The 25,258-nt window shown below is 44.5% G+C and overlaps 1 protein-coding gene across 7 annotated transcripts in view; it reads right to left on the reverse strand.

The window, feature by feature from the left end:
- The window catches only part of Sytl3 (synaptotagmin like 3), an 88,321-nt gene that overhangs the window by 20,772 nt on the left and 42,291 nt on the right, over positions 1–25,258 (reverse strand). For 3 of the 7 annotated variants that reach the window (XM_074071283.1, XM_074071276.1, XM_074071305.1), the window contains 4 exons: positions 9,667–9,718; positions 8,540–8,624; positions 6,842–6,920; positions 3,426–3,550 (listed from right to left, as the gene is read on the reverse strand). In XM_074071283.1, the coding sequence (XP_073927384.1) occupies positions 3,426–3,550; positions 6,842–6,920; positions 8,540–8,624; positions 9,667–9,718 (341 nt within the window). The remainder of the gene's footprint in view (positions 1–3,425; positions 3,551–6,841; positions 6,921–8,539; positions 8,625–9,666; positions 9,719–25,258) is intronic. The other 4 variants (XM_074071299.1, XM_074071317.1, XM_074071290.1 and 1 more) reach the window with 3 other exon arrangements.

Raw genomic sequence — 25,258 nt, forward strand, 5'->3', positions numbered from 1 at the left:
TTTGTGTTCAACTTTTCCCCCAAGTAAATTCTAAAGGACTAGGATGACATTGTAAGACTCAGAACCCAGTTAAAGGGCATCAAGACCTCACGAGTTTATCACTGTCATTGAGATGGACATTGTCCCCCTCTGATTTTTAATGTATTTTAGTAACTATCTAGTTTTGGTCAGCTCACAGAGCAATATGCTGGCCCTGAATGAGGTCTACTCTGCAAAAAAGTTGTTATGATTAACATTTTAGGAAGGGAGATAAATAAATGCTAAATGTCATTTAATCAAAATATAAAACTAGAGTGTGCATTTGGGATTTTGCTAACAGTAGCTAAGAACATAGAAAATAAAGACCAGTGACTGCTGCCACCTCTCAGGGTAGCCACTTAACATGACTCAGGTGCAGAGTCATGTTAAGAAAACACTCAGACCTGGCCAATCATACATTCTCTGTTCAAGGGCAAATTTCAGCTGAAAAGCAGCCCCTCCCTCCTGGGCCACTAAGAGGGTCAATGGTCAATGCCCTTCAACCTGAGGTGTTTAACAGTCGAGAAATGATACGGCCACTGGCCTCCTCTCACTCAGCCTTTGGCATGTGGCCAGCAAGGGTTGGGGGAGAAGGTGCACGGAGAAGACCAAGTGCTAGGTGGGTAGTTTCTTTAGATTTCGGGTGTCTGTGGGAAAAGCTTCACATAGTACAAAGGAGATTACAATGAAATAAAGTCTTCCTCCACCTCTATCCTGGGGCTCCCTCCTCAGACATTGCCTCTCCTAACATCTTTTTATATATCCCTCCTGTTTAACAGGTGCCTATTTTCATGGCCGTTATCATAGGTCGACCACACATATATAATAAAACCCACTGGGATGCACATGGGGAGAGGTAAAGAGAATTTACTTCTTGAAGAATCCAGACACAGAGACTCCAGTGAAGGTCTCTGCAGAAGTTTTTTCAGTTCACACCGTTCATGGTCAAGAAGTAATTTGGAGAGGTTGGCAAAGTGGCTCAAGTGGTAGAGTACCTCCTGGCAAGTGTAAGGCCCTGAGTTCAAGCCCCAGTGTCACCACAAAAAAAACCAAAAAAGCTGATGTGGAAGAGATCATGAGGGTTTGGTCAATCAACAGCCCCAAATCACAACACTGCCTTAAGAAAGTTATCGAAACCAGGTACAAGTGGTACATGCTGCGGTCCCGGCACTCGGGAGACTGAGGCAGGAAGATCCCTTGAACCTAGCAGTTCAAGGTCAGTTTGGGCAACATAGCAGGAAGAGAAGAAGAAAGTTATATACTTCTTCTTTGCATCTGTGTAGCCATTGAGGGACACCAATGCCCCTGCTTCCAGAGGGCACTATGTTGTATAATTAACGTTGGTGAGATGCTCCACTGTGTCCCGATGAAAATGAATTTTTGAGCTCACCAGCTAAGGCATGTGTAATGCACGTCCTGCTTAAAGATGTACTCCTTACATTTCAACCCAACAATCATTTGGCATTTATAGGTTGTGCCCTGGTTGTCAAGTACTTCATGACATTTGGCTCAGTTAAAACACCCATATTCTTAGTTAAGGTGAGGAGAGAGAAGGCCTGCAAAAAATAAGTCATACATGCCCTGTTAAGAGCAAGGCCATGGAGTGGACCCTCAAGAAACAGAGTCTACCTAGGAAGGTCCTCTACCCTGGGCCTCTGCCTGCACCTCCCTGTTTCCACCCCTGAACACTTTTAGCCCATCAGACAACCTTATGATTGGCTGGCAGGCTCTGTTCCATGGACACATGCAGCAAAGGAAGCATGTGCTGAGGATGTCATATTACAGCATCATTCGGAAAGCAAAAGTGAGGCCTGTGGATACTCAGATGCCCCACACAGGGCACCCTACGTCCCAACCAGGAAATCCACAGCACCCTTCATAGCAAGGGCCATGGAGAAGGTCCTAGAATAGGCCCAGAACAGAGCACTTTGGAAATGGATGCTAACACTCACCTCCATCTGTCCACTTAAGGAAAGGGAGTTGATTTCTGGGAAGCCAAGGTGAGCTGACAAGGTCTCCTAAATATGTCTCGAAGACACTTTGCTCCTACAGGTCAGCTGGAGGAGCAGCAGTGTGGCACTACCCTCCCCTAGGAGCTCCACAGAAGTCATCTGAGCCTCCTCATCTCACACCCGCCCAGAACCAGCAATGAGGAATCTGCATTTCAACCAGCACCCTGTGACTCACTTCCAGACACATATATGGTAGTCGAGAGTCTCTGCCGCAGAGCTCAGCAGCCCTCCTCTTTCCAGCTATGTACCCACGGACATAGGACTCAACCCCTCTAAGCCTCCATGTCCCTCAAGGTAAAATGAAGCTACACGCAATGCCTACCTCCTAGGTTGATTGGGCAAATAGAGTGAGATGGTCCTGGTAGAGCTCTTTGTATAGAATCTAGCACATCATAAAAAATTCTGGAAATTTAGAGTATGTTTAGATATTATACTATCTTACTGGATGCTTACAAGAACTCCATGTTAGAGCCTTTATTTTGTAGAGGGGCACTTTGGCTTAGGCGGAGGACAGGAAATAGAGGCAGGACTTGATACTGTGGGAGACTGTGTACGTACTCCTGCAGGAGAGCATGACTAACCTCACCCTTGCCTAAAGGACAGTCTGGGATGTGTTGAGTGGCACCCATGGCTCCTGTTGGCCCATGTGCCCTCGATAGCTGAGTAGAACAGCCATAGTGACCCTGCAAAAACAGGTGCTGGCAACTCCCCAGCCAGGTCACCTCAGATGGACTAGATCCCAGGTGTTCTGACCCCAAAGCTGACTTTGAATCGTACTCAGTGCACCAGCTTTGAGCCTGGTAAATCCTCATGGAAGCAGAGTGACTATTCCCCTGAAAGCCTTCCTCAGGTGATCTCTCCCTTGGCTGAGGTACCTGGAGAAGGAGACACTCACCTGCTTGCTCATAACTAGACAATATTTATGTTTTCCATCAGGATGGATTTTAACCAAAGGTTAATGGCCCTAAATGGAAGTAGCAAGGTCTCTCACACCATAGGGAGGGGATTCAGAGACCCCAGGATAATAGCAAGAGTCAGCCCTGCTGGTCTGGCCTTCAATTCAGGATGGAGAAGCCAAAGAGACTCAACTTAAAGCCCGAGTTTCCAGGACAACCTTGAACTCTTTTTTCTTCTTCTTGAGATGGGTCTTGCTCAAGCAATCCTCCTGATTCAGCCTCTCAAGTATTTAGGATTATAAGCACACCAGTGTACCTGGCTTAAGATCTGACTCTTCATGGCCAGGCCTACCCAAATACAGGAGCTTATCATTACATTTTTCTGACTGCTTAAGGTTTGCTAGCACAGGAGAAGTAGATCTATGGAGAAACAGGCTGGAGAGCTCTGAATGACAATGTGAAGGTGGTCAGTGCAGAGGCCCAGCAGGCCTGAGGATACCCTGGAGGTGACGTTGACAGCAGTATCAGACTGGCTCCGTCTCTCGGTCTGGCCCACACACTGCCTGGAGCCCATGGCTAGAAGATGCTTCTCAGAAGTCATGTCATTCTGGGACTTGGAGAACTCTAAAAACAAACACAAGGAACGATGGCTGGGAGCACACAGCTTTGCCAAGACCTGCAGGAGCCCTCTTCTGGATTCCCTGCCACCCACAGACCCAAAGGCCCAGGAGGGCAAGGTTGATGGAAGGGGAAGGGTGGTAGGTCCACCATGGAACACAGAGGCACTAGGAAGGTGACCAGACATTGTATGCTGGAGACAGGGCAGGAGAAAGGCTGGATTCCTTCAAGGGTCCCCCTGTAGTCACATTGACTACATGCCACCATGGACCACTGTTGAGGCAGGAGTTGAAGGGAATTCCTTCCCATCTTCCCCTGGCAGGTCATTTGTATGAACTTACACTCAACCACACACAGCTAGCCAGCATTTTAAGGATTCCTGACAACGATTTTCCTACTAAATACCATTTCTTGTGACTCTTAGAAGGAAAATGAAAATAAGATTTTCATACACTGAAAAAGATGACTTAATGGTTTTGGTTTTGATTTTGCAGTGTAATAGTGGTCTAGAGTAAACATGAACTGAGTATGAAAGAAGGAACCACACACAGAAGTGAAAGACCCACTTTAAAGATGGATTCTTCCTTCAAAGATGGCTTCCCTTCCCCAGAAGGCCTCCGCTCACCTATTTTTACAGCAGCACTGCTGGCTACTTAAGAGATAGAATTCCAGTCACCTGTGTAACTCCAAAAGTTCTACTAGCCACGTTAAGTAAAAGAAACAGGTGACACTGATTTCAACTCTGTATTTCATTTAATATAATATATCTCAAATATGATTAAAGCATATAATTAATATTAAAGCGATTCATGAAATAGTTTACTTTTTTGACACCAAGTCTCCAAAATCTGGTGTGTATCTCACTCTGGCAGCACATCCTGCTGCTCTATGTCTAGGGGCTTCTGTAAGTGACAGCATGGCTCCAGGCCAGCCCTGTTTCTGGTCACTAACATTTCAGTATGTGAATTCCTATGCTTCTGCTCTCTGTGAGCTCTCTCCTGCCTCACTGCCCAATGGGGAGTCTTTGCAGCCTCTCTTCCTAGAGAGGGAGATCCTGACCTTCTCCCCCAAGCCCTGGGGCACTCACCCTGCCTACCTTGCCTCCAGCCTCTCAGAAAGCCATGTCACCCTGCATTCTCAAGTCTACCATCCAGAAGTGTCTCAGGACATCTCTCTATGCATTCTTGCCCTCCAAATAACACCCTGAATGGCAGCCTTGTGTGGCCAACTCCAGCCTAGCTGTGTGACATTTTCTAGTTCTCAACTCTAGGGAGAGATTGTTGCCAGCTGTCTGTTTGAAGACCCTTCCCAAGGCTTGTGCCTGGGTGGTCCATTTCAAGTTCACAGCTTAAGGCAGAGGAAGAACCTTCCTAAGCAATTCAGGTTTTGACAAGCCAGCTTATGTAATGGTGTTATTAGGGAAAGAAAGGAGCAGAAAGAAACAGATTGCTCCTCAGCACGAAACAATGTCCTCTATGCTAGAACTTTACTGATTACAAAAAGAGCTGAAATCTTCCAACTGCTTTGAGTACTATCCTCAGCCAGAGGTTGTAACTCTGGGTCAGTTCTCTCAACCCCTGGAGGGCAAAACAACTTCCAGAAGCTCCTGGAATTGCCTTGGCTCTTTCACATGGCCAGCTTTCCTCTGCCCCCACTTCTGCAGGAAATAGGTAGGAAAACAGAGCAAGAGGAACACATGAAGAGTTGATCATGTGAATTAGAAAGAAATGAGAATTAGCACCTCCAAGATGCTGTAGTCCTGTGGAGAAAAGAAGGTGAGGGCAGGGTGAATGAAGGCCAGGCAGAGCCATGTGTCCCATCCTGCAGGAATGTCTCAGGCATGTGGACACCCCCAGGAGTCAGATAGCTGGACTTTTGCTATCCCTACGTCTGGGCCTGGGATACAGGTTACCAGTTTCAGTGGACTTCCATATTCTGAGAAGGGATGCTGCTTTGTTCCCACAAACCCTCACCCTCACTCCACCCACGGATTAGCTCTAGCTGCGCACCCAGTGCCGAGCTGGCAAGCCTCAGCTGTGTGGGCAGATGTGTAGGCAAGGCTGGGGGTCAGCCCTTCAAATAGGCCTGTGCACACCACACCGTATGTGTCCAGGAAGGCAAGCATGCAGTGGTATAGGCGTCCTGCCTCTTTGGATTTCGGTGACTATGGGATCTCAGATTGGAGTTAACTCCAAGGCACAGATTCCAGTTGCAGTGGAAGGAAGGGATTCACATAAACCCCATGGATTAGGGAAGGCGCCAGGCTTCCAGAAAGATGCAGAAAAGTTCTGACTAGGAGGCCGTGGATGGGAAGAGAGCCAGCTGAGTCAGGCACAGGCAGCTGTCACAGCCCTATTGATAGACACTGCAGGGGGGTGTTATAGAAGAGCCCCGTCCAGATGCAAGGGCTGATTTTCAACCCCCAGGCACTGTTACCAAACAGGCCCATGAAACTGGGCTTCTTCCCCTTTCTAAAAGAGAAGGTGACAGACGGTTGCAGGAGATAGTCACTGTTGCTGCTTATCTGAAGAGTGGGGCTTTAACTTCAATTGTCTTGTGACAGGGCTTGAGGGGAACATGGATGACTAATTAGAATGAAATCCTAAGGTTGTCTCAGAGCCAACGTACGACAATGAGGCCATCCACAGGCAAAAGCAGAAAGAGGAATGATGAATGGAAAGCTCAGAGAAAGAGAACCGGATGCCCCAGGAGCCCAGGTCCTAGGAAGGACATTTTCTAAGCACCTGTCCAGATCTGGGTGTCTTAGGAGATACTAGGAAAGGAGTCAGTTCTCTAGGACTTGCATTTTAACAAAAACAGGAAAAAAACCATGTCTGAGCAGAAAGACACTGAAAGAGACAGGATTCCAAGCAATGGTAGCCCTGGTTACTTGCATCTGCACACTGAAGAAAATAAATTTACCAAGAAGAAAAAGAGAATGGACAGGTAATTCCATCCAAATGACAGATACTGGGCTCCCTGGGGCTTGACAGGTTGTGATTTTGGATTCACTGCAATGTGTCTTTACATTTCTTTATCCAGCCTCTGGAGTCTAAATGTGTCAAGCACTTTTGTCTGTGCTGCTGAGGGATGGGCAAGAAAAGGAGGAACTGAGTCATCTAATGGTCTGAAATGGCAATCCCCTCTCCCCACAAGGAACTGGGCGTTGCTCTGAGGGTGAAGGGACGAAAGGCCAGGTGCCGTGAGTTTCCTCTGGCCAGGGACAGTCCTATCTGAGGCAGCAGGGCTGGCCTGCATGCGTAGTGGTAGAAAGACACATCCCAGGCGTTCACTTACTTTTCATGTGGGTGCTAACAGACAGAAACAAATTTTCCACGGACTTATTAAATCCTTTAAACTGACCAAGTTCCTGTAACTAAAACAGAAACAGGAGAGAGAATGAGTTATGTTAGATGACCAGCATTTGCCCTGCAGTCTCCAGGCTGCCAGTCCCAAAACATTGCAGGTGGGTGAGGGCGCTCGGTGTGCGTGCTGGTGTGGGCGTGTGCATGCATGTCTGGAGGCAGAAAGAGCACAGCCACCTAAGAGGCGGGCGTCCTCTGCATTCCTCTCTGTGTTTTGGCATGCTCGTTAAAGAGCAGAGCACTATCAACAGGCTGTCCACAAGATAACAACTACCTCTTGAGATGATGACTGACATTTCATTGGCTCAAAGATCATACCTAAGTAAATTACTGCCTGTGTAGCCTCCTTGCTCTTATGGCCCCACACCAACTCTACACAAAAGAGAACATGGGCAGAACCCAGGTGACATGGGGCTGAAGGTGGTATAAGGCACAAGGTGACCAGTGGGAAGCCAAGGAGGTCTGCCTCCCAAAACAGGAGAATAAAAAGGGAAAAGAAACAACAACAAGGAGATAGCTCCCTTCTCTGAGTCTCATATGTCTATGCATCCACTCTCTACCAATCCACCTATCCACTGTCCATCCACCCCTGCACCTACCATCCAGTGACCCATCATCTATCAATTCACTTTTTGTCCATCCATTCATCCACACAGTGACCATCCAACTGTCTATCTACTGTCCAGTCAATGACCTACTGTATATCCATCCATCTACCTATCCATGATCTGTCCATCCATCCATCCATCCATCTACCTATCCACTCTCTGTCCAACCATCCATCCATCTACCTATCCATGATCTGTCCATCCATCCATCCATCCATCCCTTACCTATCCACTCTGTCCATTCATCTGTCCATCCATCCATCCAGCCAAAAAATATGTCTCAAGCACATAGGTGCTAAAACAGCTCTAGAGAATTTAAAATCTCAAGAAGAAGGAATCTGAAGATCACCCCATAGTCTCAGTTTCAAATTGGAAAAGAATGTACATTTTTTCTCTCTCATCAATAAGACACATGCATTCTCCCTTATATAGGTATCCTTGTCCCTCTAATTCACAGAATAATGATGCTAATCAGCACCTTATGTTTCTGTGGCACTTTTCAGTTTCCAAGGACCCACAAAAGACATTATTTTGTTGACTTCTCACAATAGCCATGGAAGACAAGTCAGGCAAATAGAATTATTTCTTCTGCTCAGATTGGAAACCCAGGTAACTCCTCCAAGATTGCACAGCTAATTTCTTTAGATAGAAATGGTTCTGGTCCACTTTACATTAGAGCCTGAAAACACTCAAAAGGTACAATCCCACAGACACCCCACTCCCACACCTGTTGGCAACCTGAGACGCCCTACACTCATGCTAGCCAATCCAGATCGCCACACACTCAAAGGCACAGTGCTGAGGTAAGGATGAGAGTTGACACCAAGACAAAAGTAAGGAGGAAAGAAGGAGACCAGCTGACAATGCAGACACTCCATGACCAAAGACCGAGGGTGGAAGCACGTCTCAACCTTCATCTGGACCTTAGCTCTGTGCCTCTTTCTGGGACTCACTCCAGTCAGTCAGACCCCTGTGCTCCAAGGCTGTTGGCCCAAATCCCCCATTCCCACCCAGGGACACACATGCAAACACATCACCCTGCCAGGGCTGCCACTGCACTGGTTTTCACTGAGAGGTGGTGGAGTTGGAGGAACCACAGAAATTTTGCTGCCAAGGAAGAACACAGGAATAAGAAATGAGTTATAAATTCTGCAAGTTACTAGTTTACAACACACATGCACCATTATTCTAGAATTCAAATTCTCAGTCTTCTTTGTTTTTAACTGCCTTGCTGTTAAAAAACAAAAACCAAAAAAACCCAAAAACCAGACAACCCTGCTTCTCCCTGGCTCCTCTGTAAGGGACACCACTTCCTGGCATTTGAATGTGGGAACGAATGTCCTGCCACCTTCAGTCTGGTCATCTACTCCACCTCTATGTTCTGAAATGACCAGGGTGCTGAGATCAGTTTCCCTACAGGGCTGGCAGGCCCAAGACTTCTCGTACAGCATCTCATCTGGACTTCTGTGTTCTTGTATTATAAACCACATCAGCAGAAAGGCCAAAAATACTGTAGATTAAAAAAAAAGCACCATGACAGAAACTGGAAGTATGAGCTATAAGAAGACGGAACAACTGGGGAAGGAAAAAAGAATTTGTCTCAGCTCTGAGCCAAATTTTCTCATAGGCCAAAAAAGTAGTACCTGGCAGGAGCTGTCTAGTGGTGCTTTAATTCTCAGTGTAATCAGGTCTGTCAATTACTGCCAGGTTCAAGGCTCCTGGGGCTCAGAATGTTTTGCAAAGATGCTAACATCTCTCAGACCATTATTCAATGCCACCAAGGTTCATTCCACAATATCTGAAGTGCCAGGCACTGGGTAAGGTGTGAGAGATATGAGTGATTAATAAAAGCAAATGCTGGGTTTAGAAGGTCATCGAATGTCCAATCAAAAATGATATTGCGTTTCCTTAGAACATTTCAGGAGAATTTGAGAAACTAAACAAAACATTGAGCCACAGCCAGAGGGCTTTTCACAAAAATCTGGAGACATCTCCGTTTGAATCTTTTCCAGGTGCTTTAGCAATTTTTTTTTTTTTAAGTTACATTCCAAAGCAGTGACCTCTGGAGGTCAAGAGACCAGAAAGTTCTTTCAGAGTGTCCTCTGCACTCCTACCTGGAGGGCTGGACGATCTGTCCTTTCTAACTCACCTCAGCCTCTGATAAGACTTCAGGAGCTTTGCCCCGGCTGTGTCCCGTTTGCCTGGAGTAGAGAGCAGGAGAGGTCATTTGGTAGTGAGAACATGACTCAGGTGACTCACATACAGGAAGCAGTAAATTAAGGTCTTTTTCTAATAGCACTTCTTGTGATTAAAAAGAGATCCTTTGGGGGTGATAGGAAGGCTCAAAAATTAGGTCGTGGGGGATGATTTCAATTTACTGAAAAACAGTGACTTGTACATTTAAAACAAGTAATTTTAAATTATGGACATTATACTCCACTAAAGCTACTGTACACACAAGCGTGCGTGCGCGCACACACACACACACACACACACACACACACACACACACACAAGGCTATAAGGGTTGGAAGTGACTATTTTTTTAATTAAAAGTTGATGTTGAATTAGATTTTCTAAACATGGACAATTTGAAAAACCATTCAAGCTTCCAAGCTTCTGTTTGCCCTTTGGAAACATTGTATAATTAAATAAATATATTCCTCTAAATGTTCCTTGTGATGAAGATTAAATTAATCCCCTTAAAAAATGTAATCTGCTTATTTCTAGTTATACTGGCTAATAATTTCTGAAATTAGACTGCACCTGACATAGTACCCTTTTTGTTTTTTCAAGGAAAGAGGGTTTTTTTGCTTGTTTTGTTTTGTTGTTTTTTTTGGTAGGGCTGGGGTTTGAAATAAAGGCTTCACACTTGCATAGCAGGCATGCCTCCAGTCCACTTTGCTCTGGTTATTTGGAGGCAGGGGTCACATGAACAATTTGCAAGGGCTGGCCTCAAACCTCAATCCTCCTAATCTCAGCCTCCCAAGTAGCTAGGAGTACAAGTGTGAGTCACCAGCACTTGGCTGGAAAGAGGTTTTCATGTTGTATTAAGACCCCAGAAGTAAACCTCTGCCTATCCACAGTTCTGTGGCCACAGTGTTTCTTGGCCATGTATACAGAAAGAGGTATGCAGTGGTGGAAGCTCTACTCTGCCCTCCAAACAGCCCGAGCCACCAGGCCACCACTCTGGGTGGTCAGGCTAACTCCTCCTTCATCTGTTTGGAAGGCTTTGATCTAGTCCAAAGAAAGATATAGGAGCTGGTGGAATAGCTCAAGTGGTAGAGTGTCTGCCTTGTAAGGGCTAAGGTCCTGAGGTCAAACCCTAGTACTACCAAAAAAAAAAAAGAGAGAGAGAGAGAAAAGAAAGATGTAAGTATTGGCATCAGTTCCAAGGACACATTGACAGCCAGGGACAGTAAAAAAGTCAGGATGAGCAGGGGAGCCTGTGGGAGCAGCAAGACAATGTCTAGCATTAAACCCTTGATATAGAGCCCCAAATCTCAAAGCAAGGGTAACCCCCAGGTCCTGGATCCTTAGCTGAGCTGGCCTCAGGAAACACAGGTACCCTCAGAATTATATCTAAAGTTTGGAGTCTGCTTATATATTCTCAAGGCTTCCCAAAGGGGTTCGCTTGATTCTAAAAGGAGACTGAGCACGCCCCATGAAGAAACAGTTCTCCAAGGCAGAACAAAAAGGTCGTGCTCAAAGGCTGAGAGCTAAACTCGTAGAACCAGCTGGCGAGGGATAAAATGACACAATGACACCTACAACAGCCTCCTTGAAGAAAATGTGTACACTGGAAGCAAAGAGGGCGGCAGCTTCGCTGCACCATGGTGAGCACGGAGAAAGAAGGCAGAGGAAAACAGGGAGACAGAAAGAAAGAAAATAGCAATGTTGTGTGCCCAGACAGGCCAGGGGTGAAAACACAGAACAAGAGACGGTGAACTCTGAGCACTCTGAGTCTAGCTCTTCCCAGGACACTGGGTTGCCTTTTAGTCATCTTGCTCCAGGACTGCTGTAAGTGTGCCCTGAAGCACAGCCAGCTAAGCCACAGTCTCTCCCCACAAATCTGATGCTATCACCACCACCCCAGGACCTCCAGTGACTCCTTTGCCATTGCCTAAAGCCCAAGGCCCCACTGCCCTGGCTCTCTCTCCCATGCCCTGCAGGCTTTATCCTTTCCTTTCCACCAAATTGCTTCTTACCTGGGTGTCACTGCCTCTGCCTCCACAACTAAAGTCACCCCCTCCCCACCTCTTCTCTTCAGGCTACTTTCCCAGGCATTCCTACCTCAGGCCCTTATCTCAGACCCTCGACTAGAAAACTCCTTGGTTTCTCTCCTTTGACCCCTGCAGATGGTCTTGCTGCAGCATGGCTCTCTGCGGCCCCCTGCTGGCCGTGGTAGGCTGGAGAACCAGCTCTTTTTATATCCTGGCCACAAATCCTCAACACGGCCTTAGAAAGCCAGCGTGGGCAGTATTAAGGAGTGGTATGATTGTGTTCTCACATCCAAGTACTATCGAGGCCCAGCCCTGATTACCTTCTAAGATGAGATAGGATCAGGTGCAATCAGGGTGGTGTGGCCATAGACAGTGGCTGTGTTCTGATCAAAGTTTATGGATACTGAAACTTAATTTCATACTACTTTTATGTGTCTTTTTTTTAACCATTTAGAATGTAAAAACCCATTCTTAGCTCAGAAAACATGAGAACAATCAGAGAAATCAGCTGACCCACAGGACCTAGTTTGCCTATTTCCCTATACAGCCTGGGTGGGACACAGAACCCCAGATCCAGTTCCCACCCCACAGATCCAAACCTGCATGTGCATAAGATCCCTCAGTGGGGGGACCACTGCCACACGTGGTCTCTTTTTTTGTTTTTTGGCACACTGGGGGTTGAACTCAGGGTCTTGCACTTTACAACCAGGTACTCTACCACTTGAGCCACTCTGCCAGCCTTTTACGCATTAGTTATTTTTCAAATAGGGCTCACATTTATGCCAGGGACAGCCTGGACTGTAATTCACCTATTTATGCTTCCTACATAGCTAGGATGACAGGCGTGTACCACTGTGCCCAACTTTAATTGGTTGAGATGGGGGTCTCATGAACTTTTTACCCAGGCTGGCCCCAAACTGTGATCTTCCCAATCCCCGACTCCCAAGTACCTAGGATTATAGAGTAGAGCCACTGGGCTTGGTCTCATGTAGCTTTTGTCCCACTCTGTTCACTGACATTTTACTTGGTCTTCTATGTTTTTTCTTAATGTGATTTAAATTCCTGTAGTCACTGTGAAGAAACACACAGAGGACAACCCATGGACGTATCCAGGGGCCATGGTTTGGACACAGGGGTCTGAGTCCTACCTGGCTGCCTGGCTGGGCATGGAACTTAGCAGAAACGTAGCCTTTATCAAGGGTAGGTACAAGCAGAGTGCGACCCCAGGCTGTCGGGGCCCCATCAGGACTTCACCTGACTCCATGTCAGGTGTAGCGTAGCTCAGAGCACTGTGCGTGCCATGGCTGCTCAGGTAGGAATAAAAGTGAGGGCAAGCCGGCCATGGGTGGCTCACACCTGTAATCCTAGCTACTCTCTACAGGAGGACCATGGCTTGAAGCCAGCCTGGGCAGATAGCTTGTGAGACCCTATCTTGACAAAAAAGGGGCTGGTGGAATGGTTCAAAGTTTAGGCCTTGAGTTCAAATCCCAGTACTGCAAAAAAAAGAAAAAAAAAGAGGGCGGAAGGGATAGAAAAGACTGCCGCAGAGACACATGTGGCTGTCTGGTTTGTTCCTGGAAGTTACCCTCCCTCTACCTTTAGTAGGCCTTGACATTTTTCATAATAAAATATTAGGAGGAGCAGGGTGCCAGTGGCTCACGCCTGTAATCTTAGCTACTCAGGAGGCAGAGATCAGAAGGATCACGGTTTGAAGCCAGCCCAGGCAAATAGTTTCACAAGACCCTATCTTGAAAAACCTTCACCAAAAAAAAAAAAAAGAAGAAGAAGAAATCAGGAAGAAAATAACCACATGGAAACCAATGGCCAAGTCCATGAAAACTCAGATACTTCCCAACTTGATAAATGTTTTCAGATTTGTCATTTGTTCTTCCCTGCTCAATCTGCAAGATCCGGGCTTTATGTTTGAGACATCCTGGCCTTGGGTGTCAGGCCCCTGAGGGAGAGGGGCCAGCAGTGAAGGGTGCAAACAGGGCAGCAGCTGGGTGGGAGAGGGCCCAGAGGTGGGAGCCCAGGCCCTCCCCACCCTGGCAGGAGGCAGCCATCATACCATCTCTCCTACACCCACCTTCCTCTCCCTGGTCCAGTGCACCCTGAAGAGCATATGTGAGCCTGGATCTCCTGCACTGGGCACCTACCTGTGTGGACACAGCTGCAGCCACCCTGCCTGGCACCAGAGTCTGTCTTGAACTGAACTGTGTCCCTCCTAAAGAGGATGGGTGGGCGTCCTAACCCCTGCTTCCTGTGAATGGGACATCATTTGGAGATGGAGCCTTTGCATATTAAGGTAACATGAGGCCACCAGAGTTCTAACGTCACCAGGTGGCTGAGTGGGGGGGCCCCAGTCTCTGCCACCACTCAAGATCATGAACAACATGGTAGACATCCAAATGGGGGAAGAAGGCTGAGTCACCTAGGTGTGCCATGGAATCAAATAAAAATCTTCATTGAAAATGCCAGAGGCACTTGGACTGTGCACCCATTTACCAGTGGGCATACCGCCCTCTGGAAAAGAAAACTCAGGGCCTGCAGATCCCTCTGAGGGCAAAGAGAAAAGGAAAGCTGACTCCAGCTTTCTTCCTGGGCAGCCACTCTGGCTCACCTTAGGCAACAGGATTCAGGGGGAAACTGCACTCCCACCAGGGGCCAGGCAAAAGCAAAAATGATGTCATTAAGGTAAGATTTTGGAGTCCTAACCCAGTATGTCTGTGTCCTTATAAAAACAGGGAAAATGAATATGAGCTAGATGAGGAAGACAACATGGAGACAGCTGTGCAGCCGGTGGAGCCGGGGCTGGAGCGAAGCTTCTACCAGCCAGGGAAATGCCAGGAAGGAAGAGGCCAGAGATGCCAGGTCCCATGGACACACTGAGTTCAGGCTTCAGTCGTCAGAACTGTGAGGCAACAGATCTCTGTTGCTGAAATCCCTCATTACACAGCCCTAAGGAGCTCAAACAGAGGCCCTCAGTGATCTAGGCCTGACCTTCCTGTCCAGTGACACCTTCTGCCACTGCCATCCTGTGCACTTAGTACTGGCCAAGCTGAGCATCCCAGGTGCCCTCTGACCATCCCATGCTCTTCCCCATGCCTCTTTCTATCTAGACTACACCTCATCCACACCTCTGATCATGATTTGCAGGTGTGGCAACTGTTCTCACCAGACTGGTCTCTTACCAGTTAACTGTGCACACTTGCACGGAAGCTCCTGTGACTGTACTGTATTCAACTGCATGTATGTCTGTCTCTCCTGCTAGATGGTGACATCTCAGGGCGTGGGCCTCATCTTAGGTATCTTGGTGTCCCCACTACCTAGAAGAAGTCTTGCCATGCAGGAGGTGGTGGCTATAAATATGACATTGATAGGAACCGACACTATTTTAACAATAACCATAAGCACTACCTCATTTAAGCCATTAAATCACATATGTATTAAAACGAGTTCACATTTTTTCACAACTAAGCTTACGTGCAAGTTCACGCATTCACATGAGCTGACTCTCACACACACAGGCACTCTGATAGCAATAAGAATAAGTGAGATGATCTCTGCTCACAGCAGAAGCTGATGATGATGGAAGGATTCACTCAATTACAGAAGCAAGCAGAGGGGAGTCAACGGCTGTGGCTTACTGTTCAAAACCCAGTCCTGCACCTGAAGCTAGCATGTCTGTGACAAATCACTATACATATGTATGTCCATTTCTCCATCCATAAAAATAGGTTTAAAGCAACTTTTTCTAGAAACCCACAAAATTTCTGTAAATGGAAGTCCACCTTAATTAAGCTGGACTCTATTGTGATGCCAGCCATTTACACTAAATCCTGACCATGCCAGTGCCCTGGACTGCAGCCCCTGTGACAGACACCAGACTCTGTCACCATGATACTAGGATGACTTGGTTCACAGGGCAGACGCCATGCGAGGTCCCTGTTGTAACTCAATTAACTAACAGATTATGTTGCTCTCAGGTGGCCAAGGGGTTTGAAGTCTGAACTGCATAATCTGGATGGGTTAATCCTCTTTCAAAACTCAACCGTTTACTCCTCCTCCTACACTGTCCTATGTCAGTCCTTCATTAAGGAAAGTCATGTCCATCCATACAGCCTTGGGGAACCAAAGGGCAGAGCTAGCAGTCAACCGAGTGGAAGGGTAACTTGCTGCTCTCACCTCTCTGTTGGTGCCTGTGAACTGGGAACAGCATCCTGTGCGAAACCAGACCTTGCAGCTCCAAGTGTGACCCAAGGAAAACACAGGTAGGGTTACCAACAGAGCCTCCATGGAACCTGAGTCCCTTCCTTGACATGCTTTAGGTCCACCCCAGGAAGCATTTTGTTAGAACAACACATTTTGCTGTATCTGCCCAGAATAAAATCACCACAATAAACACAAAACAGTGACTAATAACTTTTAGTGTGACTCCCTTGTATGATGTCTGATCTGGACAATCATGTGTGACCATCCTGGGGTTGACCCATAATGGAACTTGAGTATCCTCCAAATGCTAGAGAAAGGTTAACAAAGCCAGGGGCTAGACGGAGAGTTGGACAACTGCAGTGTGTGCTAGGATTTGTTTCTTAAACATTAGGGAAGAAAAGGTCTCTAGAACAGCAAAGTTTCAAACTAATCTTTAGCTCATAGTCGAAACAGAAACTCTCAAAAAAGTCCATCAAAAATTCCCTCAACGTGCTAAGAATTGTGATACCTTGTCACAAATGCTTTTAGTTCTTCACACACACACACACACACACACACACACACACCCAAGCTGACTATGTGACATGATGGATATCTGTAACTTTTTTATTATCTACATGTATCCAATAACATCATATTGTATACCTTAGATGTGCATAATAAAAGTTTTTAGGTAAAAACTTTAAAAATGGTTGTGGAGCTGGAGTTCAGAGCCATTTTTAAGTATATTTAAGTCCTGAGAGCAGTTTTGAGCAGAGACAGCCAAGCCACTAGCTCAGGATGAAAGAAGAAAAAGTGCCCTCCTATGAATCAACAACTAATGTCTTCCAGGAAAGCAAAAACTAATAATGGTAGATTTACAACCCCGTGAGTACAAAGCATTTCTCATTCTGCCCCAGATATTACTCTTGCACTTAACTGCAGGAAAAAAAAAAATACTTTGTTCCTTTAATGTGGCAACCAACTTTCTATCAAGCAGAGCTCATGGCCGGCTCCCATGTAGATAGCAATACTCAAGGGCTGACAAGTAACCCTCCCACTGAGATCTGTTTAAGATTGATGACAACTGGTGAGTCTGTTGAGGCCCTGAGACAATAGGGTATGAACCACATACCCTAGAGGGAAGTGCAAAGCCAAGGAACTATGGACACCATGGGGAATAGTGTGAGGAGCCACCACCAACAAGGATCCTCAGGGTACCTAATGTAGGGCAGCGCCTTTGGTTTGCTGCAGAGTGAAAGAGCAAGTGTGTGGGGTCGATTCAGCACAGCTCTCCATGGAACAACCACGGATGTCTGTACATGATCCTGACACACAGGTTATTCCAAGGAATGGGTTGGCCTGGTACACTTGTTGGGTCTGGGGGATCAGAAGACAAAATGGGCCAGTGCTCCCATCCCCCATGAGAACACTGTGAGCCCTACATCCTATAAAGGGACATACAGTTTCACAAATTATGGCCCCCTGGGGATGCCTCAAAATGACACAAGGCTGATATGCAGGAGGCTTTCACAGAACTGAGTATATGTTCCTGCAGGATATGTTAAAAGACCACTCCACTCCTGGCTCCTGACTCCCCTCCCCAACAGAGTGTGTTCTTATTGAGATATATCAGAAGGCCATTCCATCCCTGACTCTTAACTTCCCTCCCCAACAAAAAAGACAAAATAAAAACCCCACTATGAAAACCACAGTGAGTCACCAGTTTCCCCAGGCTCCACTGCACTGCTCTAGCTGTAGCCTTTCCTTTCTCTCTAATAAATCTTACTTGAGTGCTGACCTTGTCTCGTGAAGTCAGTTTTCTGCCTCACTGGACAATTCTTTGGCTAGTGAAAGCAAGGACCTACGACACCGACCTACAGCACACTGGATAGGAGCCACTGGGAGCCACCCCAGGTGAAGCAGCTAATATGCTTTGCATGCAGGCTCTATAGGGCAGGCTTTATGATGACTGGGAGTCACCCTCTGAATATGCCCATTCAGCAGGTCAGAGTAAAGGCTGTGACTCGGGGGACCTTTCACATGACCACTGCACGTAACCCTACTGCTACAAAATTCAGACTCCTCTCACATTTCTCTCTCAGTATCCCACATGGGTCTTACAGAGGCTAATGAAAACATTAGGTTAATTAACATGAGAATGAGGAAAAGCAAAAAGGAGAGTCACAGGACTTATCTCAGGAAATAGAAACTTTTTAAGAAAAGTGATAAAGAAAATGTTGATTGGATTAAAACAAAAGTCTTAAGACATTCTACCAAAGGGAATGCCTGCTGATCCACTAACATTACAGGGCCCAAAACCGAGGCAGACTAGCAATAGCAAAATAACCCACCATGGAACTCCATTCACTCTCTCTCTCTCTCTCTCTCTCTCTCTCTCTCTCTCTCTCTCTCTTTTCTTTTAATAGTACTGGAGCTTGAACTCAGGGCCTCACATTGCTAGGAAGGTGCTCTCTCACTTGAGCCACTTCGCCAGTCTTGTTTTATGTTGGGTATTTTCAAGATAGGGTCTCATGAACTATTTGTCCCAGCTGACTTCGAACTGCCATTCTCCTGATCTCTACCTCCTGAGTAGCTAGGATTACATGAATGAGCCACTAGCACCCAGCAGGATTCCTTTCTCTTAAGCAAACATACCCCCACGCTAGACTTTTTTACCACTCCCCCAGCACCATCCTGAGCCATCTCTACAGCAATAAATTTCCTGTAAATTGTAAATACCTTGGCAGTTGCAAATATCTTTGCAAGCTAGTGTCCAAACAGCGCCTCTGAGTCGGGCTTGCCTGATAAAAAAAAAAAAAAAAGGTCTACCCCGAATTTGACCTCTCAGGCAAAGTCCTCTTCTTAAGACCTTATGAATATTGGCCACATCTCATACAAATAATTAAAGGCCTGGAATTAGCATAAGTACATGCACAGAATACCCCATCTTATGTGAAAAGCTGTGTCAATCAAATCTGCTACCCATATTAGCCCTCCCTAAGGACTGCCCAGATTTTTCCCACCTTACAACTTATAAATTAGTCTTTAAACAAAGAGATCGATGTTTCTGTGCCACCTGGCAGGAGCCCACTGCTTTTCCTCTTGTGGTACTTCCTCTTACTCTTTCTCCTCCCTTTTCTTTAATAAAGTTTTGCCACTGTTTTGCAATTTGTGTCTCCATCCAGTTCTCTGTTCAGGTGACACAAGAATTTGGGATCTTCTGGATTAGTGTCTTCTTAGACCACTCAGCCAGTAACAAAACCAGTCCCTTCCACTAACTCCATTTTGGAGAAAATTTAAAAGCCAGAAGACAGAAATTACAATAAGCAATTGTGATTGTAGTTGACAATTGCTTAGGGCAATAATCAGACAAGTCAATCAAGAAAACAGCCAGGGTCCCTGGACTCAATCCCTGCATTGGGATAAGCAGTGTTATGCAACCTGAAATGAGTAAACAAAATTGGTAATTAAAAGGATTAAATTCAATATTGGTGTGGACTCCTCGAGAGCCTTGTCCTCCCTGAGCCCTTAAACTCCCAATAGTAAAAGCTCTGCACTAAATGGCTTATCAAGGAACAGAAAAAAATGACTCAAGTTATGAAAAAATATCGGTAGAGTGACTGTTTTAAAATAGCTAAAATGGGCTAGGCACTGGTGGCTCGTGCCTGTACCCTAGCTACTTGGGAGGCTGAGAGAAGGAGGATGATGGTTCAAGGCCAGCCCAGGCCAATAGCTCATGAGATCCCATCTACAAAATAACTGGAACAAAATGAACTGGAGGTATGGCTCAAGTGGTAGTGTCTGCTTTGTAAGCACAAACTATAAAACTTTTAGTGTCCTGAGTTTAAATCCCAGTCCCACTAAAATAAAAGGTAAAATAAAATAACATTGCTAAAATGATTTATAATCAATCCTCTTGGAAAGACAATGAAAACTTCAGGTACATTTCTGCTACATTACGGACCGTCTGATTACATAGAAGTTTTCCCATGTAGGAAGATTAATGCTCAAACAGTAACTAAAAGGTTGTTTGAAAATGTCTTTCCCTCTATTAGGGACATGAGAACTACTCATTTTGTAACAGTGGCCACTCCTCAGCAAGGTTACGTCCTTTCCCTTTGCCAAGATTCTAAATTCTAAAGAGAAGCCACACCTAAATGATTAAGATGTTGACTGCTAAATAATCTTTCTGTAGATTTATAGAACCCAGAACATTGGGTAACCTTCAGATTGCATCAATGTAAAATGTTCCCCATTGTTCTTTAGTTCTGTGCATCGACTAACCCAAAGTATACAAATTTCTGTGAGGTTTAGCTTGCAGAAAAGTAATAGTTGTCTAAAGAACTGCAGGAACCATCCCTGGAGGTTGAAGTCCACTGCAGTGTTTCAGTCAGAGGGAATAAGAGACAGAGCCCTGGGTGACAAAGACCCCCTTCAGCAAGTAGACTTTTGCTAATTGTCCCTCTTCTTTCCCTCCCTATGAAAACCTGTTTGGTGTTCTGAAAGTCTCCTATACCTAGATGACCTTCTCTCTCAAGATTGGGGAAGTTTTCTGTTATTATTTTATTGAATATGCTTTCTATACCTTTAGCTTGTATCTCTTCTTCTTCTGTAGTCCTGATTTATATGGTTGGTCTTTGATCCTGTCCCAGAAGTCTTGCATAGTCTATTCATATTTTCTTAGTATTTTTTTTTCTCTTTCTTTGTGTAATCTAATTCCTCTACTTTATAATTTTCAATCCCAACATGTTATTTTCTGCTTTTTTCCATTCTATTAGTAAGGCTTTCAATTGAGTATTTTATTTGGGTTATTGAACTTTTCATTTTCAGGATTTCAATTTGTCCCCCACCATCACAACCAAGGATTCAATATCAGCACTGAATTCCTCCTTCATAACCTGCATTGTCTTCCTTATTTCATTCAGTTGTATATTTGTATCCTCTATGAATACATTCAGGTGCTTATATAGGTCCTCTTTAATTTTTTGTTTATTTTGTTTTTTAAAACTATAACTTTAGCACTTTTATTGTCCTTTTTAATTTTATTGACCATTCTTATCACTGTTTCATTGAGTTCATTGTTTAAAATTTCATACTCTTCACTATTGTTCAAGTACTCTCTTGTGGAATCATTGACTTTTGGAGTAGACACATTGTCTTATTTTTTCATATGACTTGTGTTTCTATGTTGAGATTTATACATCTGAATCCAAGTCATTGGCTGGAAGTTTTGGTCACCAGTTGAAAATAGTCCCAGTGTTTCAGTTGAAATAGTCTCAATGATCAGGCAGGACAGTGTAGTGGCTGAGTTGAGGTGCTATTTCTCATCACTGGACTGGGGGCTGTGGGTTATGGCTTAGTAGCCAATCATTCATCCAGTGCTCAGGACACTAAGCCTGATCCCCAGCACTGCTCAGGTCAAGATAAACAAAGTAGCTGGAGTCTCCTGTAGAAGAGACTTTACAGGCTTCCCTCCTTTGTGTATGGGAGCTGCTGTTGGATGCGTGGAGTTTATACGGTTTGTGGACTGGGCGGATTCCCATTTTCTTCACATGTATTCCACCCCCCACAAACACACACACCACTCCCTGTTTGTGTCCCCAAGGGCAGAAAGCATCCAAGCCTCAGAATGATCTCAAATCTGTCAGAGAGTGGGGGATTGCAACAGAGCACTGAGTTCTGCACTGGCTGGGGGAAAACTGAGGGACATAGTCACTCTGCCTGCTGGTATCCATGCTTACAGACCCCACCCAGCAGTTCACCTCCCTTTGCAGAGGAGTAAGCTGTGGAAGTTTCACAATTCAGAAGGTCTGCACTTGAGTCCTCAGCCCTGATTGTCAGCAATCAGGATGCAATACCCAGGGTCAGATCTCAGTGCTTTCTGCCCCTTCCCACAAGGATCCAATACCCAGGGTCAGATCTCAGTGCTTTCTGCCCCTTCCCAACTATTCACCTCCCTGTGGGGAAGGTTGGGGGAGTGAGCTGTGGGACTTATGTGATTGGAAGGTCTAGGTGTAGTGTGCTGACCTGCCCAGCAGTCAACACACACACACACACACATAGCCATGGGACAGGCCCTGGAGGCTGAATACTAAGCCAACCACAGGCTCAACACTTTGTTTCTGCTCTAGCCTCAGGCTGAAGGGTGAATTCACTTGCTGGTGCAGTTTCCCAGTTTGAACTTCTCTGTGGGGCCACATCAAACCCTCTCCCTTTCCTCCACCACTTCTGGCAGCTGTTTCCCACCCAGGCTCTGGCAGGGTGTTTGAAGACTTCCTGAGCTATGAGCATTCCTTGTTTTCCATCTCCCAGAATATCTCAGTATGAAAACAAAAGGCTCCCCTCTCAAGATGGTACTTTGTTATATCCCCCTGAGATAATGTCTTTCTTCACCAAGTATAGCCTTCCACACAAGACCAGATGCTGTCTCACAGACCCACACACTGTGTTTAAGACTTGCCAGAGGTGTGGTCTTATCTTGCAGCTAGAATTGGCAGCTTGTCACCAGGCATATCTGTTTTACCTTCTGGTGGTGTCTTCAGTTTCTCCTCTATCTCCTGGGAATACAAGGTAGGCTTGGGACTGTTTGCTGCTTTTTTGTTGCCTCAGTTTCTCTGAGGCTTTCTGCCATCCTGCTACCTCTTTTATGATTCTTAAGCTTTTTTTCTCTTCACAATATAGTCTCTCCTGTGCTGCCTGATTCTTCTCATTCATGGAGTGAAAAGAGTGAATGCTTCTAGCCTGCCATCTTGCTGATACTTCTTGTTGCACACAAAGTCGTGTACATTGGATATTGTAAAGATGTAGCCACAGGGGATTCAAGAATATCCTCCAGAGTTAAAATGGGGTGGTTCCCCTCATCTGGCACAGTCTTTGATCCTTTTAGCTTTAGTTGGTTGATTACTGGTGACCCTGGATATTGAGAAAACTGAAAATATTTGGTATTATCCTACTGATAGTTATAATAGTAGAAGTCCTGATGCACTGTGTTCACTCAAAAGTTTTACATGTTTGCATACAGTCATCTGTAGAATGTCAAATGGTGTCTCTTTAACTAGAATGACAATAAACTAAAAAGAAAATGAAATTCTGGTACATAGAGGAAACTTAAAGACATGCTAAGTGAAATAAGCCAGACACCAAAGGACAAATGTATTTTAATATAATTAATAATATATTTGACTACCTACTGCAGTCAAATTCATAGCAACAGACAGCAGAAAAGTAGTTCAGAGTGGGTGAGATGGAACACAATATTCTCCAGTAACAGATCCCATAGGAAAAGAAATTTACAAAATGTCTGAAAAGGTTTTCAAAATAATGATCTTAAGAAATCTCAAAAACACAAGTGAATACAAACAATTAGGTAAACAATTAATGGGCTAATGAGAAATTAAATGAAGAAATAAGTATCATAAAAGAAGACCCAAGTAGAAATCTTTGAGCTGAATGATTTAATGAATGGAGTAAAAATATAAGTAAGAACCATGAAAACAGACTAGATTGAGCAGAGAAAAGGATTTCTGAATATTAAGACAGGTTTTTTAATTAAGTCAATCAGAGGAAAATAAAGAAAAAAAGAGTGAAAAAGTAAAGAAAGCCTATAGGACATTTAATAAGTGAACAAGTATCTTTGCTATGAGAATTTCAAAGGAAGAAGAGATGAATGACATGAATAACATATTTAACAAAATTATAGCTGAAAAGTTTCCAAGACTTAGGAGAGATCAACATCCTGCAGCATGAAGCCCGAAGAACATGAATTAGACTCAACCCAAAGAAATTCTCCCAAAGGCATTTCATTAGTAAACTGTCAAGAGCTAGTGGAGTGGCTTAAGAGGTAGAGCACCTGCCTAGCAAGCATCAGCCCTTGAGTTCAAACCCCAGTGCCACAAAAAAAAAAAAAAAAAAAAAAAAAGAATTATCTTCAAAAGTCAAAGGTAATCCTAAAGGTAACAAAAGAAAAATACTAACTCATATATAAAGGTATCCCCACTAGACTAACTGCAGTTTTCTCAGTAGAACATTGCAGGCTCAGTGATAATGGAATGATATATTCAGAGTGCTAAAGGGGGAGAGGGGCAACCTGCCATCTAAGAATACTATATCCAGCAAAGCTATCCTTTAGAAATGAAAGAAAAATAAAAGCTTTCTCAGATAAGCAAGAACTAAAGGAATCAATCATCAGTAGACAGACTTTATAAGAAATACTTACAGAAGAGCCCTATATCTAAAAGTAAAAAGATAAAAAATACCATAATGGAAGTATCAAATTCACTAATAGAGCAGGTACACAAATGAGAAAGAGAAAGGAATCAAACCTTATCATGACAAAAGAGAACCAAACCACAAACCTTAACATAAGAGAGGGGAAAAAAAGACCAAAGAAAAGAACAACCAGAAAATAACTGACAAAATGACAAAAGTAGTTGTTACCTATCAATAATAGGTGGCATGTAAACAGATTAGATTCTCCAATTAAAAGCTAATGATTGGCTGAAGAGATTTTAAAAATTTAAGGCATTTGTATATGCTGTCTACAAGAAACTCACTTCATTGGTAAAGACACATAGAGTGAAAGTGAAGAAAGAATTCAGTACAGTTGTTGGATACAAAATCAATGTACAAAAACAATCAGCAGAGTTTCTCTATACCAATAACAAATTAGCTGACAAAGAAACCAAGAAAGCAATCACATTTAAAATAGCTACAAAAAATCTAGTAATAACTTTAGTTGAGGTAAAAGAGCTCTACAATGAGAACAATAAAACACTAATGAAAGAAGTGAAGAAGACACAAAAAAGGAAAGACTTCCCATGTTCATAGAATAGCAGAATTAATATTGTTTAAATGTCCATATTACCAAGCAATCTACAGATTCAATGCAATCCCTACCAAAACACCAATGGCATTCTTCACAGAACTAGAAAAAGACAATCCTAAATTTTCTTATGAAACTGCAATATGCTGAATAGCCAAAGCTATCAAAAGCAAAAAGAACAAAGCTAATGGCTTCACAACATGACTTCAAAACATGCTACAAATCTAATAGCAAACACAACAACCTGGTCTTGGCATAAAAAGGAAACACAGAACAGAGAACTCAGAAATAAATCTGCACATTTATAGCTAATTTTCAACACAGTCACCAAGAACATACATTGGAAGAAGGAGTCTCTTCAATAAATGATGCTGGGGAAAACTGGATATTCACATGCAGAAGAATGAAGCTAGACACCTACCTCTCACCAAGTAAGAAAAATGAATTCAATTGGCTCAAATACTGAAATGTAAGACCTAAAACTATTAAAAGAAAATGTAGGG

The sequence above is a fragment of the Castor canadensis genome, chromosome 1, assembly GCF_047511655.1.
Source record: "Castor canadensis chromosome 1, mCasCan1.hap1v2, whole genome shotgun sequence".
In the NCBI taxonomy this organism is placed as follows: domain Eukaryota; kingdom Metazoa; phylum Chordata; class Mammalia; order Rodentia; family Castoridae; genus Castor; species Castor canadensis.